Source organism: Sander vitreus, chromosome 17 (assembly GCF_031162955.1).
Source record: "Sander vitreus isolate 19-12246 chromosome 17, sanVit1, whole genome shotgun sequence".
NCBI classification, from domain to species: domain Eukaryota; kingdom Metazoa; phylum Chordata; class Actinopteri; order Perciformes; family Percidae; genus Sander; species Sander vitreus.
In genome coordinates this window covers 21,910,467-21,926,102 of record NC_135871.1, presented here as the reverse complement: position 1 = coordinate 21,926,102, position 15,636 = coordinate 21,910,467, and the positions used below count along the sequence as shown (strand labels likewise).

The 15,636-nt window shown below is 42.7% G+C and overlaps 2 protein-coding genes across 6 annotated transcripts in view; one reads left to right on the top strand and one right to left on the bottom strand.

The window, feature by feature from the left end:
• Nucleotides 1-8,643, bottom strand: part of map3k21 (mitogen-activated protein kinase kinase kinase 21) — a 25,787-nt gene extending 17,144 nt beyond the window's left edge. For 4 of the 5 annotated variants that reach the window (XM_078272624.1, XM_078272625.1, XM_078272626.1 and 1 more), the window contains exon 1: nt 6,864-8,643. In XM_078272624.1, coding sequence (XP_078128750.1) covers nt 6,864-7,656 — 793 coding nt within the window. In that variant the 5' untranslated portion in view covers nt 7,657-8,643. The remainder of the gene's footprint in view (nt 1-6,863) is intronic. The other variant, XM_078272628.1, reaches the window with a different exon arrangement.
• An 821-nt stretch (nt 8,644-9,464) lies between these two features.
• pcnx2 (pecanex 2) overlaps nt 9,465-15,636 on the top strand; it is a 30,804-nt gene continuing 24,632 nt past the window's right edge. Inside the window, exons 1-6 of the mRNA XM_078273690.1 lie at nt 9,465-9,879; nt 11,106-11,308; nt 12,183-12,300; nt 12,422-12,500; nt 14,577-15,106; nt 15,213-15,407. Coding sequence (XP_078129816.1) covers nt 9,727-9,879; nt 11,106-11,308; nt 12,183-12,300; nt 12,422-12,500; nt 14,577-15,106; nt 15,213-15,407 — 1,278 coding nt within the window. The 5' untranslated portion in view covers nt 9,465-9,726. The remainder of the gene's footprint in view (nt 9,880-11,105; nt 11,309-12,182; nt 12,301-12,421; nt 12,501-14,576; nt 15,107-15,212; nt 15,408-15,636) is intronic.

The following is a 15,636-nucleotide window of genomic DNA, read 5'->3' as shown; positions in this document are numbered from 1 at the left end:
TATTCAACGAGCTAAGCTGCTTGACTCTGATTGGCTAACAGCTAGCCAATGAGAGTCTGGCTATCAGCATCCTTTACCCAGCGCAACTGGGCGAGCTCATGAATAGTAATGAGCTCAGGCAACATGACGTCAGACTGACCAGCTTTTGTAATTGGCCTGATTTCTCCGCTTATTTCTTTTCAGTGGCTAGAGCTGACAGAGGAGGTAGCAGTTCATTTTCACATTCACGACACAAACACATATGGCAACATGGCGTCATGACTTTGCGTAAACATACACGCCACTTTCTTAAAGCCAAATGGCGTGTTATCTGTATGCATTTTGAGCTATCCACGTTTAAGTCTACGCTGTATACAGCGGATGTAAACATACACACCATGTGGCGTCGCCACGTGCCGTGTTATCGTGAGAACTTGCCGTGCTATCGTGAGAATGTCACACGGTGTAAAAAAATAAATAAATAAAAAAGGTTGGGTTTAGGGAAAGAACATTGGGAAAGGCTTTAGTAACACTTAAAAAACAATAAAAAACACGACGGTGACACACGCTTCGGAAAACAATAAATGGTTGGGTTTAGGAAAAGAACATTGGGGAAGGCGTTATTAAGAACGGCGTTATTAAGAACGTTAAAAAACGGTTGATAAATGCCACACGCGGGACGCAATCCTGGCTGTCCTGGGTGAAAGTCCTGTGTTTTACCCATCCTCCGTCCTTTCATACTACTCGCTACGGCGACAATTCACATGTAATGTAGGTCAATGGAGGCCAAACGGCGCTGATAAACACGCTAAAAAACGATTATGTGTCTTCATAACACGCAAAAATGGCATACGAATTGACGTGTCATACATACGCCACTTAGTGAGATCAGTCTGCATATGGACCTAACATATTTAAAAAAAATGCAAGTAAAAACGGTTTTGTGTGGCAGGGCACCTTTAAGTTTTTTTTTACTTTTGGATTGACAGTGGCTGGGACAATTTCAACATATTGAACTAACCCTAATGCACAACCAAGAAGAGCAACAGCGAGTCTTGAAGCAGTACTGAGCGATGATTTCACAAAAGCACCAAAAAAGCCAGTTACATTTTTTTTTTTTGTTTCTTTGTTTCTTAGCAACAGACAGTGCTGTGTGAAACTGTGCTCCTTATGATACAGCTTTAAAAACAAACTTTGAAATGGTATACAATCTACTACTAGGGGGGGTTTTAAATTGAAGCATAATCTCAGCATAATTCAGAAGCTTATTTCATTTCTTTGGCATAACTAAGCACTAATGCAACATGGTTGGTGTACAAATTCTGAGTGCAGCCTCCTAACTTGACGTGGCAGTATTTTCGTAACTGTGCCAACAGACTAAGTAGGATAGTAAGAGAGGGCTTCCTGTAGTAAGCAGAAACAAGGCTGCTAAACATTCCCCGACTGGTCCGTCTCTCTCGGTTGAAATGAGAGTGCCCCCGGGCATACTGGTTGATGGGAAAAGGATCAGGGCTAATGGCTGACTAAATCCATCTATCAAGGTCACGTCTCTCCGGGCCACTTACTCTGTGTCTGTCCTCTTCCTCTCCTAGTTTGTGTCTGGTTAAGTTTGAATTAACCCATAACAAGGCTAATTAAAACATGACAAATGTAAAAGGTGTACAGCCACTACATTTTGCTGTATTAGCATCTATCAATGTGCTAGGGAGCTATAGAGGGGATTGGTTGATTCGGAAGGCCACTCTTCTCAGCTGTGGGCCCTTTTCCTTTTCACCCTGCCCTGCAACAATAGGTGCAGTCAGGGAGAGGTCATAAAAAACAGAGTGAAAGCATCTCCACTCCTCCTCTCTCCCCTCTGCCCATTCTCTCGTCAGAGAAAAGACAGGCAGTAACTGTCTGTGTGTCACCAGGGGTAATTGTGGGAAGCCTGAGAAAAGTTGCCCTTCAACACCTAGTCAAGCTTTGGTAACTTTTCCTCTTAGATTTGACTTATTACAGAAGTAGAGCAAGACTACAGATAACATGATTCCCTACTTATACTTTTTTCTGACCTACATCATGTCTTAACTGTTTTCTCTCCAGTGGTGAGCTCGTTATGACCCATTAATTAAAAGCAGGGTTTAAGAGGTGTCTTTGGCAATGCTTTTCCCACAAAAGTAGGGTTGTTCACAGGGAAACCCAAATTTAGAAGACTGTTATAGTCTATCGACTAGTATTTTCATAACTAACGGTGCAGCAGCAGGAGGACGGGCAAAATTAAATGGAAGATGCATGCAAATTGGATAGCACTGGTATTGAACTGATAGTCAGTATCTGTCTATTCTCCTAATTTTTGTATCAGGACAGAAAATGTCAAGGTGCGTTCCTAATTTCTAGCTTTTCAATGCATATTTGCAAAATCATGGCTGTGTGACAAAAAAAAATAATCACATGATGATACAACTTTGTGGACGATCACGTAAACAGGATTATTATAGGAATATTGGTCACTTTCCTTAACAATATTATTTAGCTAGGCTAGGCTACTTGGAGAATCCTGTCCGGACTGTCCATTTTCATCAGCCAATTATGATTGGGACTGTTGCGACGAGACGATTAATGCGACTGGTGGAGAAGACTATGATTCATCACAAAACCCACCTATTTATATTTGAAATTAAACATTTGCGCAGCGTGCTGCTACACATAGATGGAAATAACAAGTGGCATCTGCACATGCCCTAGCATGTTGCCCTGGTTGCTGCAACTACTAGATCAAAATAGGGTCCTGTGATATGGTTGACACAGGTTCTCTCCACTAATTTCCGTTTACTGACAGTGAATACAGACACAGGGAGGAGGGAAGGGAACACAGATACAACGTGTTGAAGTCTAACAATAGCTTATAAGACTGATGGAAGAATGCTGTTGCACACGCTCCACACTGAATCACTCTATCAGTTTCATTGGCGTTCAAGCACACATTCCTAGCATGCTATCGCTCACACCAAGATGTGAAACTCAAAAGTTAATGTGGGTTATGCAGACTGGCTCAGGGCCAGGTTTCACTGTAATTTCTGGCTCTTATCTACTGCTCTAAGAAAACGTCCACTCATAGCTTGAGGGAGAGAGTATAAATCAAAGATGTAAAATGACAAAAATGGAAATGTCAATAAAAGGATGTAGGCTAATGAATAAGATTGGGATAAACAACAAATTCCCTTATTACCTTATCCCATTATCAGAAAACCAAAATAAACAATACGTGTATCCTACTAACAAGTGTTGTCTGCATTGCCAGAGTTCGATATAACTACATGCTAACTGACATGGTATTGTACTTAGGGGACATATTCCTTCATTACAATGAACACTGCAAGTTTATTCCTCTCAGCTTGTCAAATTAGCAAAGCATTGTAAACATGGACCCCCAACTCTGAGCATGCACAGTGATGTCTGCCTTACATGCAGCCACCCTCCAGAAATTGCAAATGCTAGTTATTTTAGAACTATAGTGCCCATACTTATTTTAATGAATGAATATGTCAACAAAACAATACAACAAACAACAGTATTAGTAAACAGTAGTTTTGGTAGACAATGGAGCTATATGGCACACAGGCATATACTATATCACGCTGCAGCTACACAGACAAAACAACAGGATAATTCTTTGTTGGTTTTGATGTGAATAGGAAGTTTGTTGACTCATATTAAAATAAGAAAAAGTAACTACAGCATATAAAGTTTGAAAATGGTGTTGTGAAAAGTAGACATGAAAAATAACAAGAGGGGCAAGAGGGAGCAGAAAGGAACAAGGGAAGGAAGGTAAGTAAGGAGAAAAATAACGAAGTAAGGAGGGAAACCCCCTCAGTTTGTGGCAATAAAAGAGTACTGCTGCTCTCTGGGAGATTAAATATGAACGGAACAAAACAAAACGAGGGCTTTGAGACCCTCCGAGTCCTAGCCATTCTTCTGGCCACAGTAGCCTAGCAACCGCTGCTTGACCAGTCCATTGTGCAAACGTATGTTAAGCTTTTATCCCTCATTAGCAACATTCCTCCCTGCAGGCTGGGATTTTACAGATTAGGTTGAAAAACACAAAAGAGATTGGATAAATCTTGCTGACTTCCAACATATTACTTTACAGGCTAATCATTGATCAAATAGCTGTGTGTTTGTCTGCGTGGAGCATGTGTACACTGCAAGTTGATAAATGGCAGGCCGAGGAGTTGAGTGAAGGTGCTTGCTTATGTACCTGTGTGTCTGTGTCCTGGTTTAGGAAAAATACTGGAGTGAAACAACTTGACAATATATACCTAAATAGGAAAGACACACAGCCACACCAACAGACATTTTGCTCATTAATTATTTCAAAAGTGACAGATAGCTGATTAACAACCACTTACTGCAATGTATCCATTTTTTTTTTACCCCCCCTCGTGAAGATAATTCTCACTTCTTTTGTCCTTTTAGACTGACAGACGCACACACAACGCTAAGACAAGACAACAGACCCTCATCAGCAGATGCAATAACACATCTAAGCTGCATTATTCTGGGTTTTTACTTGGAAAACAACCTAACACACCACAGGGTGCGCAAGGTGCGTATACTGTATGTGTGTAGGAGAGAGTTTTTTGTGAACTCACTGCCCTGGTTCAAAGCAAACACATAGAGCTTCTTTAGTTCTCTCTTTATTTAGATATTAAGACAGTATATTGAATACAAATGTTCTGACTTCTGACCCTGGGAAGATCAACTATCTGCAACTAGTAAGCATTCAATGTCTTTCTTAGACTCATATCGTTGGTGCAATGGGAAATCAAGAATTAATTCAGATAAACTGATATTTATCCCACTAGCCTACAATTTTCAGGTAAAATGTTGAGTTCCCAGGTTTCACTGCCCATAGCTGCAATAACCAGATTATGAATGTTCTCCCATGAGCTTTATTTTAAATTCTTTACTTAAAGCTTATGCTGTTTCTGTGTCACAGTGAAGTGGCAGGACAAACACAATGACTTGTGTTCGCAGCACAGTGCCTGTTGGGGGAGGTTGTTTGTGTATGTTCACCAAACATCCGATTAGCTGAAACAGTTTAAATGGCAGCTAAATCCTCGCTCTCCATCTGCCCTATAATTAACACAAATCTGACATCTTAAATAAGACGACTTTTAGGGTTGGGCTCATCTACACTGTTCATCACATGACATCACACATAAAAAGCATTCAAAGTTTTGTTTAAAATGGTTCGAAAATCTACTTCAGAAGGACACACTGACTGATTGTCCACATTCAATTATGTGATAGTGTCATTTTAGAGAGTGAATCAGTTTTATTCTTAAGCAAACATACTCTATTACAGATATTCTACAGTATATTATTGGTATTAGATCTGGAGGGTTTTTTTTTTATTTACTTTGACTATTTTCTTGATAATATAAGTGGCCTGTAAAATTAGTTTTGAGGGTTGATGAAGTGGGAACTTTTTGTCATGCTTTCACTATCCCTGCCTTTTATTAACTGAGAATATAACCATGTACGTACAGGTCATGTGTGCAGCACATAGGCCTAAATGTTATGATCAGTGGGCATGTGTGTTTGACTTGTCTTTCATGGTCAATCTATGCAGGACCCTCCATATCTATATCTGTAAAGCACTAAGAGGAATTTTACAATCCAATCAAAATGTCTTTATCAGGTGACCATGGATGGTCTGGTCTGTGTACATTTCACATGTTTTGTCTCTACATTCGCACATTGACTCTCACAGCTGGAGATAAACAGACATCAGTACGCGAGAGCTGCTCCCCACATGGCCCCAGGTTGATAAGTATCTGATCACAAAGGGAGAAATAGTGTTTGGAGTCACATTACACACATAAACACACCTGTGTTGAAGTGGATGGACTGTGTCAGTGGGTATATGACTCAGACTCTATTTCTCATCAAGTCCTGTTCATTCATTATTCAGTCATGGGAAACTAAAGTGTGCTGGCTTGTTGTGAAATACCAGTCCATGGAGGACCAAGCACAAAACCAAGTTCCAACTACATGACCCTATCAAAAGAAAGACCTGCAAATCCTCAAGAGTGTGAATGTAATGTATTTTTCCCAACACGAACACGTGCAGCAATTGTGAAACTATGCAGACATTCCCTGATCAATAAGCAATAATTCCCACAGTAGACACCCCCCCCAAGTGAATGGTTTTCTCTATTATCATACCTTGATAGGCTCTCTGTCTGACTCCTTTTTGCCCTATGACCTCTGGTATTAGCTCTGGTTGGTCAAGCACATGGCCTGACAGTGTTGAAAGTCAGTGGTAAATCACTGACTTTATTTGAACAACATTTCAACTTGGATTGGAGAGGGGGCTGGGAAGGTGTGTGTATGTTTTGGGATGAGGGGGGTTGGGGGGCAGCCCAGCTGAGCAAACTCTTTATTTCACATCCTCTTGATGGTATCCCCCACCACTTCATACACCCACAGCCACCTCCTTAAATCCATCCTGAGTAAAGGGCAGCGCTGCACCAGTGATGTTGTGAAATATATGTGAATTCTGAGTTTTCAGCAACCTCAACTTAGGATGTATTGACAAAAAAAGTCCTAATAGCCTATAAGCATGAGGTAAACATTTCCCAAATGTCCCTTGTCATTAATAGGATATTAAACAATCACTATCTATATAACTGCTTTAGAAGAAGCTATAGAGTTACTTAACACAATTACTCAAGCAGAACTGACCTGCGACCAACACGTAACTATAAATAACTAAAGGAGGATGGAGTGCATGTGCAACAGGTGGATGGTTCCCCGTGAGGACTTTCTCCAAAAGTTAGGTTATTCATCTTAATGTATCTGTCTCAAACACACAAGCACACACTTCAATCTTTGCTTACTGTTGCTAGACTTCAGGTCACGATGGATAATGGGTACCACGGCCTCCTCGTGTAGGTAGAGCATCCCGCGTGCAATCTGCACGGCCCAGTTGACCAGGATGTGTGGAGGGATGCGCCTTCCGGTCAACGCCCGGTTCAGTGTCCCGCCTCGGGCATACTCCATGACCAGGCACAGGTTGGGCTCTTCCAAACACACTCCTTCCAGTTTAATAATGTTGGGGTGCTGTAGCATGGAGAAAAGTTTCGCTTCTTGTTTAACACTGGCGGCGGTGGCTGTTATGTCCTCGTCTGGGTCTTGCCGAGCCGCTTTCACGGCGAGTTCTTGATCTTTCCATGTGCCCCGGTAAACTTTGCCAAATCCACCCACGCCTATGATCTCCTCTAGTACCAGTTCACTGAAGGGAATCTGGACGGGCGAGCTCGGGACTTCCTCTCGTGCCCCCACAGATCCACTCGTAGCAGGGAGACGGTAAATAGCGGGTTGGTAGGTAACATAGTTTGAGGGGAAAATCCCGACCCGGTGGTTGATTTTACCCGTCCACCATCCCTCGTCCCCGGAGATTGCTGCGTCTTTGGACAGCACCTCCACCACGTCCCCTCGTCTGAGGCTGAGCTCATCCTCGCCGCTTGCCTCGTAGTCATAGGCGGCTGTCCACAGGGACCGAGTCGGGCACAGTGGAGCAGAGTGAGCCCACGCCCGAGCTGTGGGGCAGTCTGTCCATGCATGCTCCCCTGTCCTACAGCCGCCCGGCCGCCCTTCACCGTTTGGGAAAGCGGCCTGCGAGACATCCATTTCTCGGTGGCCGTAGCGACACCATAGGGTGCAGAGCTTTAAGAACAAAACTTTATAACGGTAAAATGTAACTTTTTGAAATCATCATGCTGTCACATCTAGGAGACTAGCTGATGAGAACAGATGGGCATTCCCTGCGCAGCCCACAGCGGGATCAAACCGTGTCCAAAGTCCTGTGTGAGAGAAAGAGCGTCCACAACCACTGTATCCACGTCGCCACTCCGGTAAAAGTGTATAAGGGTCAATAACTTGCTAGCGAGATTGCTGGCTACGGTTAGCCGAAATGGTTTTTTAATAGCAGCGGTTAAATAGAAATGTAAAGTTTGAAACTAACAATTCATGTTAAATCTCAAATTATCTCTGCCATGAGAGATACATTTGTCCACAACAGTCTCTCTGCTTCTGCTGAATGCTAACACGAACAAGCTAAAGTTAGCGCTCTAGCGATGGAGCTAGCTAAGTAACCAAGTTTTCGCAGGTGCCGCAAGAGGTGCACCTGCACCGTCCAGTCCGACCACAAAAAGGGAGGCTGCAAACGACAGGTTTTTTCTTAGAAAGTCGCCAGTAAATCTCGTCTAGTCACCGAATCCCGAAATGTAAAGTCCGCTTGCTCGTTTGTGGACTTTTAACAGGAATGTCAACTGCATTGGCGAGCGGGTTAGCTTAGCATAGGTCAGCCCACTGACTAGTAACGTTAAGGCAGTTGGAAAAGTTGCTCCTCTCAGCTTTAAGATCGGTTATTCCCAAGTTTGTTACTCCTTCGGGGACGTGAAGTAAAGCCGAAGGTTGAAAACACATCAAACATCCTGGATTTCAACGCAATAATGCGGTAATAAAAACATGAAAAACTTCGTCAACTTTTATCAAAACAACCCCCCATCGCCGCTGTCGCCAGACGAAGTAGGACCATGAGTAGGACCCAGCACAGTGCAGTGGCTGAACGGAGGATCTTTCTGGGGGACGCTGCTGCTGCTCTCGCTGCTGGCTGGGTGCCCTCTGATTGGTGGATTACATGACACGTGACCGCCCCAGCAGTAGGGGGGAGGAGGGAGGAGCTACCATAGGAATGTGTGAGGAGAGCGCGCCTCCAGGGAAGTTATGGGAATAGTGGACCACTTAAGAACACACAAACACACACACCTCTCCATGTGAACAAGGAAGTAATTTTAAAGTGAAAATATAGACCTAACTAAAGGCCTACTACTGATATTTTGAATAGTATTTAGGCACACAAGGAATTTGACTTAAGTGTCCATGCTGTTAGACAAAGTCAACAATTCCATATAGGCCTAGGCCTAAGCCTGCCCTGAAACATAAACATAGCCTATCTTCTACTACTGGCCTACTATACTACTACTACTACTACTACTACTACTGCTACTACTACTACTGCTAATAATAATAATAATAATAATAATAATAATAATAATGCAATAATATCGCCTATTTAAAATAATGTGTTTTCGTAATAAATTCGGATAGTAGGCTATACATGCGTATTGAGTTAAACCTATGCATGTAGCCTACTCACATAACCTCTAAGCATACTAGCCTAGAAATACAAGTGCTTAAAGGCTTGCATATTAAACACATTGCCTGTACATGTGTGGCTTAAGTGTACGACTGATTTTGCCTGAAAACCGACTGGCTGCGTGTGTGCGCGCAGATAAACACAAGGGTGCGAATCATATAATAGGAATGGATGGAGAGGTTTGGGGGGAGGGGGAGGGGGGTGGCGGAGGACTAGGAAGGGAGGGGAGGCGGTCAGAGCTGCGCATCTGTACAGGCAACTAGAGAGGAGAGGGATAAGGAGAGAGACGAACAGGACAAGACAGGATGAGGACCGCGGCAGCAGAAATGGACGAATCGACATTGGGATGGAAAAAGGAGGACGAGAGGACAACACCGAGGAAGACCGATGAGGCATGAAAGAGAAGGCTGAGCAGACGTGCTGTATCGCCCCAACATGGAGGCGTAGCGACAGTAGCATGCATTAGAAGAGATCATTTCATTGTAGCCTAGCAGCAGCAGCAGCATCCGTCCATCCAACCTGAGCGGAGAGGAGGAGAGATGGTCTCCCAGGTTGTGCAGACCCTGCGTCAGGGAGTCTGGGCATCTGTGACCGGGGGCTGGTACCACGACCCGGACCAGAACAAATTCAACAACTCCTGCCACCTCTATCTGTGGATATTTCTCCTGATGTTGCCCCTGTCTCTCCATCTGGTGAGTTTTATGAGGGAACATGACGTTCAAGGCCGCGGAGGGGGTGTGAGGTGCTCACGGTACCAGGTAACGTTTTTTTTTTTTCATGCGCGCTTTTGATCCTTTCTTGGATAAACGCGCGGTGGCTCTGCAAGAGTCTAACATCCCTCACTGTCTGGTTGCTACTGAGGGTAATACTAGGCTAGAGAAAACAGCCTTGTCGCAGTATTTTCTCTGCATGCAGTGACGGAACGCATGGCTGCTCCTGGATGTGGCAGTGGGAGAGCCACGAGGCGTGGAACTGTGGTTCACTAATATTTTCATGTCATTGCCTTTGAAATAGCCTAGGTGCAACGCAGGCTGCAATACTCCCAGTAATAACATCCTGACTGAGGAACTTCCATTTGGGATTTGTTACTACCTTATGTGGAGATACAGTAGATCAGGAGGAAGAAAGCCTCGGTTTCAAAAATAGTCACACAGCAGAATGGTGGTATGAATGAAGGGAAGAGTTGCTGCTATACAGTAGGTCAAACACCTTGGCCTTAGCTGTAAGGTAAGATGAAGATGAAGTATGATGGCGACAACAGCCATGCACAGTACTGAAATGCTGACCACTTAATGGCCTGATGGCAGATCAATGGCAGCGTTTGTGTTATTGTATATGAATAAACAACTTTAACTGTGTCTCTGTGTCTTTAACTGGTTTATCAATAACCAGTTTTATCCAGATTAGATCAATTATATCACAGATTATGTGATGTGATTGCTCCCCACATCCCTGCTCTCCAGTCTGAATACAATAAACCAGGTCTAATTTGTAGGTGGGTTCCGATAACCCCCAAACTGATGAATGACAGTTAGTTAGGCAAAGTAACAGATTCTGATGTGAGAGGAAAAGCTCAGACGTTTCAAAGCTTTTCCACCGAAGCTACATTAAAATGTTGTTGACGACAGTTTGAAAACACCCACTGCATCCCCTGCAAAAACAGCACAAGCTTTCTGGGTAAGATGTTTCAAATTTCAAGTTTATTCAAATTAGTTCTTGTGATTCACTGAGCCTGTAATATCCTACACGCGGGGAACTGTGTGGCTGCAAATAAGCTTTACCTTTTTCAGAATTTCACCTACTTACAGTAAGATGAGAAAAGATGCTACAGCGTGGAGCATTAAATCAAACACGAGTCTAGTGGAGGCAGGAGACTGGAGATGTTGAATTGATGCTAAAGCTCCTCTCCTCTCCACAGGCCCTACCCCCTACCACCATGGCTTTAAGCATCTACTGCACCTCCATCACCGTCTTCTTCATCCTCATCAAGCTGGCCAACTATCGGCTGCACCTGATGTTCGACGAGGGCGAGGCGGTGGTCCGCAGCAGCCTCTCTGACCTCAGCAAGGCTCCGGAAAAGAAAAGTAATGCCTCGGACTCCTGCCTGCCTGCTAATATAAGGTAAACCCACACAGACACACATATTATCCTGAAACTACAGTCAGAGGGATCCATCTGAAGTAGCTGAAACATTTCCAATGTGGTCTCACCTTTACAGATGTATTGGAGGCCATTCAGAGAGACATACAGCATATATACATTCAACAAACATTTTTGCTGCTTGTGCCTCAAGCTGCTCCACTGCCAGGGTAGTCATTACAAAAATCTAGGCCACAGGGCTAAATCCCTAATGATACAACTTAATTATTAACATGAAATTGTACATTTAGGCCTGAGATCTCCTTTTATCACAATGCCACTATTACTAAGTATAACTGAGTGTCTTGCCAAGCTTGACATTCTCTTTTTACAATTTACAAGTCTCCTTATTTCTCTCTCTGTATGTGTCTTTTTTTCTTATCATGTCAGTCCTCTCATTCTTTGAGATCAGATTGGTTTTGTGATCTAGTGTCTCAGAGAGGGATATAGACTCTTGCCACTTCATTTTAAAGTCTCAGTACACCTTTGGTGAATGAGCGAGCTAATGAGGGGAGGTCAGTGATCTTCACTCTGCTCTGACACACTTGATCGTCAAAGGGGCTGATAAAAGAAAATTCATTACTTCCTGTTCCCTGTATGGCTTTATTTCTTTTAATTTCTCTTCTTGTGGAGAGATAAAACAGCAAATCCAGACAGAAGTATTTTTTTTACTGCTTCCTCATCCCTATAAATTAGTGGATTTTAGTATTCAAAACATGAGAGGCTGGTAATGAAGTTCTGAGGACTTCTTCTAAAAGTGACATATTGATGTATGGATTTCTGTAGACTACCTTTCTTGCTGCCTCTTTAGCTTCGTTATTTAATTTCTCCCCCGTCTCTTGTTTTTGTCTAATAGAAAGAGCAGCACAGTTCCTGACAGTGTTGCCATGACGATGTTGGCTCGGAAACGTACCAGTCCGGTGATCCAGGTGACAGTGAAACAGACTGAAACTGACCCGGGACTGATTGGGGTGGTGAGTGATGATTACAAGACAGACACCTGAGAATATGAATGTACAGTACAGAAAATACTATGTTGACCTACATTATGTTCTTATGTTATTCATATGTTTCTGAATTCTCCTCCATATACAGGACTGTTCGAAGTCAGACGAGGGAAAGACTATGGAAGGTGATGCTGATCTTTCTCTGGGTTTGACTGAGATACAGATGGGTAACTATTGAAGGAGAAATCTGAATAAATGAGTGGAGTAACATAACAAATGCAGATGCTTCCATACAAGCCACGAGGCGATCTGTAGCAGAGCTGAGATGCTGTGGCTTCTTAATGGGGCAGGTCTCAGTATTTCTTCTAAATAAATCCGACTGCTGTGTCTAAAAACTCTTTCCCTTTGCAATACTGCTCAAGGAGCACTGAAGTTCTGGCTTCTCATGGTGGCTCAACACCTTACTAAGACACTTCCTTTAATTTGTCACCCATCTCAAGGCGTTGTTACGCACAATTTAGTGTATACTCCATTTAAAAAAAATTAAGTGACCTAATTGTATAAATATATATAAATATAAATAATGCATTTATTGATAGGCACCTTGTAAAGCACTCAAGGACAGTTAACACGCACAGTTAAAAACAAGCAGCAATTGATCAAGACATCATAAAGTCAAACTAAATGGGAACATTCAATAATGAGTTAATACAATAACTAGATATGAAATCTTTAACAGTGCAAAACTCAATGTGGTTATAGCCTTTACAGAATCAGACCGAATATGCCAGTTTAAAAAGTGTGTTTTAAGACGGGATTTGAAGGTGGAGAGAGTCAATATTGCGAATGTCTTGTGGAAGAGAGTTCCAAAGGTGGGGGGCAAAACAGCTGAAGGCTCTAGACCGAAGCCTAAAGACTAAAGTCAAAAGATCTTAAATGATATCCAATGACATTCAAATAGTAAGAGAAAAACATATGAACAGGATAACTACAAAGTACAGGGGAAATAGGGGGGGAAATACGCCAATTCACCATTATATGTTTCACTCATATTTGTACGATATTGTGGAATATTACAAATCTTCTCTAAATGTAGAGTATTATTGTGTTACCATATTTTAAGCTTTGTACAATTGTTTTCTTGTGATATGTGAGTATTAATGTGTTTTGTTAAAATGAGGGAATAAGAACGAATGAGTCTCAGAGCTGTAGTAAGGTTCACCATTGTTTTAAATTAGCTGAGGTGTATTAGTAAAGGATCTGGCTCTAGATCAGAGGCAATGACTTCAGAAATAAAAACAGAAATGCAGTGATAATAGTCTGACTGACTATGGGAGAAATATCGGGACACGTTTTGTGCAGTTTTATTTTGAAACAGTGGAGTCAACAGAAATAGGGAGCCAAGTTCTTCTTCACATTCTGATTTCAAACATTAGGTTATACATTGCTGATGTCCACTGCCATTTGTTAAGTCAGTTTGGCTGCTGACATTCCTTATAGTCTGCAGAAATATTACCATCAGCCTTACATCAAGGTACAAATGATTGATACACAAAGCAGTTTTTATCAGTTTCTAGAAAGATCCTCCTCCTAGTGAATGCTAAAAATGCCACTGAAAATATGACGTGATGACATGAAGTGACAAGTATACACTTATAGAATGGAAACACAATCTAGAAAGACAACATTTAAACCCTGGTTATCATCGACTAATCTCTACGTATTGGAACTATTGAGGCCTTGCATGCCATGTGGGGGAACAAGGGATCGGTCGTCAGAATCAGTCTGTCCTGGAAGCCAACTCTGTTCCTCTTCCCTAATGCACTCGATGGCTCCTTAGACAATGTGGATTGACAACTTCCTTTTCTGCAAACACATCGTTGTTGTAAATATGCTCAGACAAGCACGGAACTAGCAGCCAGCCAACAAGACCAGCTGACTGCATCCAGTAAATGTATGACCTAATGCACTAGTGATTAGTCAGAACAATGTCAGCCTATTGAAAAAAGATATATAAACGCTGTAGTGTAATGCATCAGACGACTGCACAATTGTAACAAAATGTATCTGTTTTTAATAGCAATAGGATTGGTCCCTCATCTGCGTTTCATTTTATTGCAATTGGAAGACATTTATATGTCACTGGCCATACTACTGGAGACAATAGTGTTATTTTTTGTGTTCTCACTGCAGCCAAATAAGATACTATAATGTTTCCATGGCAAGGATTTTATGATTAGATCAGTTGTATTATTATTACACTTTAAATCAACAATTTGAATGTGCATTTCATTTTATTCCAGGACAGAGTGAGAGCACTGCAGATGAGAAGCCTGTGGAGGGAGGCCTGCATCCGAGCCCTTCTCCAGATGACCTCTCCAGCCCCAATCCAGACCAGGCCGCCCCCCTGCTGCAGGCCCAGCAGAGGCCCCCGTCCCGAGCTGAAAGGGAAGAAATGCGGCCTGGATCTGCGATGGGGACAGGGAAGATGGATGCGGAAATAATTGAAACTGTGGCTGTGAAAGAAGAAATGGACATTCAGAGGTCTTTGACGGGAACTGACAGAGAGCAGGAAAGAACAACAGAGAAAGACTCAGAGCAGGACAGAAAAGAAGACTGTGAGCATAAAGAGACTGCAGACAGGGAAACAGCTGATGAAGGTTTGCCTCCCTCCAAGGGAAGTGAAGATGAGAGTGAGGAGGAGAGTGAGGGGCAAAAAGAGCCCCCAGATGCCAACAATAACTCACTGGAGACTCCCCAGGACCGTCAGGATGATTCTATCGACATCCCAGAACTTCCTGCACAGATAGGCCTCACAGATATAGAAACAGGAGTAAGTTGTTATGTTACAGAGGTTTGAATTGAAAGCAGTGAAACTATCATTGCATTGTGATTATTGTGTACATCATTGGTAGAAACCTATCACTCTTTTCTCTCAGGCTGAGCCAGTGGAGGAGACATACTGTTCCGATGAGATTGAAGTAGTTCTGGTAGACACCTCTGGCCCCGGGCCAGTGTCAGCTCACCTGGAGGACAGCGACACAATCAAGATCATCATCACTATGAGCTGTGACCCTCAGACTGCTGCTCAACTGGAGGAGAATGTCAAGCAGAGCCTTCTGGAGAATGCACAGGTAAGAATAATTTTGGACGTCAGTTTTAATGTTCTTCATGAAACACTTTTAACCCCCTTAACATCCAGTTTTCCCCATTTGTTTCCCCTTCAAAGCTGTTAAAATCATCTTATACAGTCTAGCAGTATCACATACATGTATGTGTTCTGTATCAGCCTGTTCCAGCTCTTTATGCTATGTGATGACCTCCAGCAGGTCATGTAATGTAATGACTACATTGCATATTTTT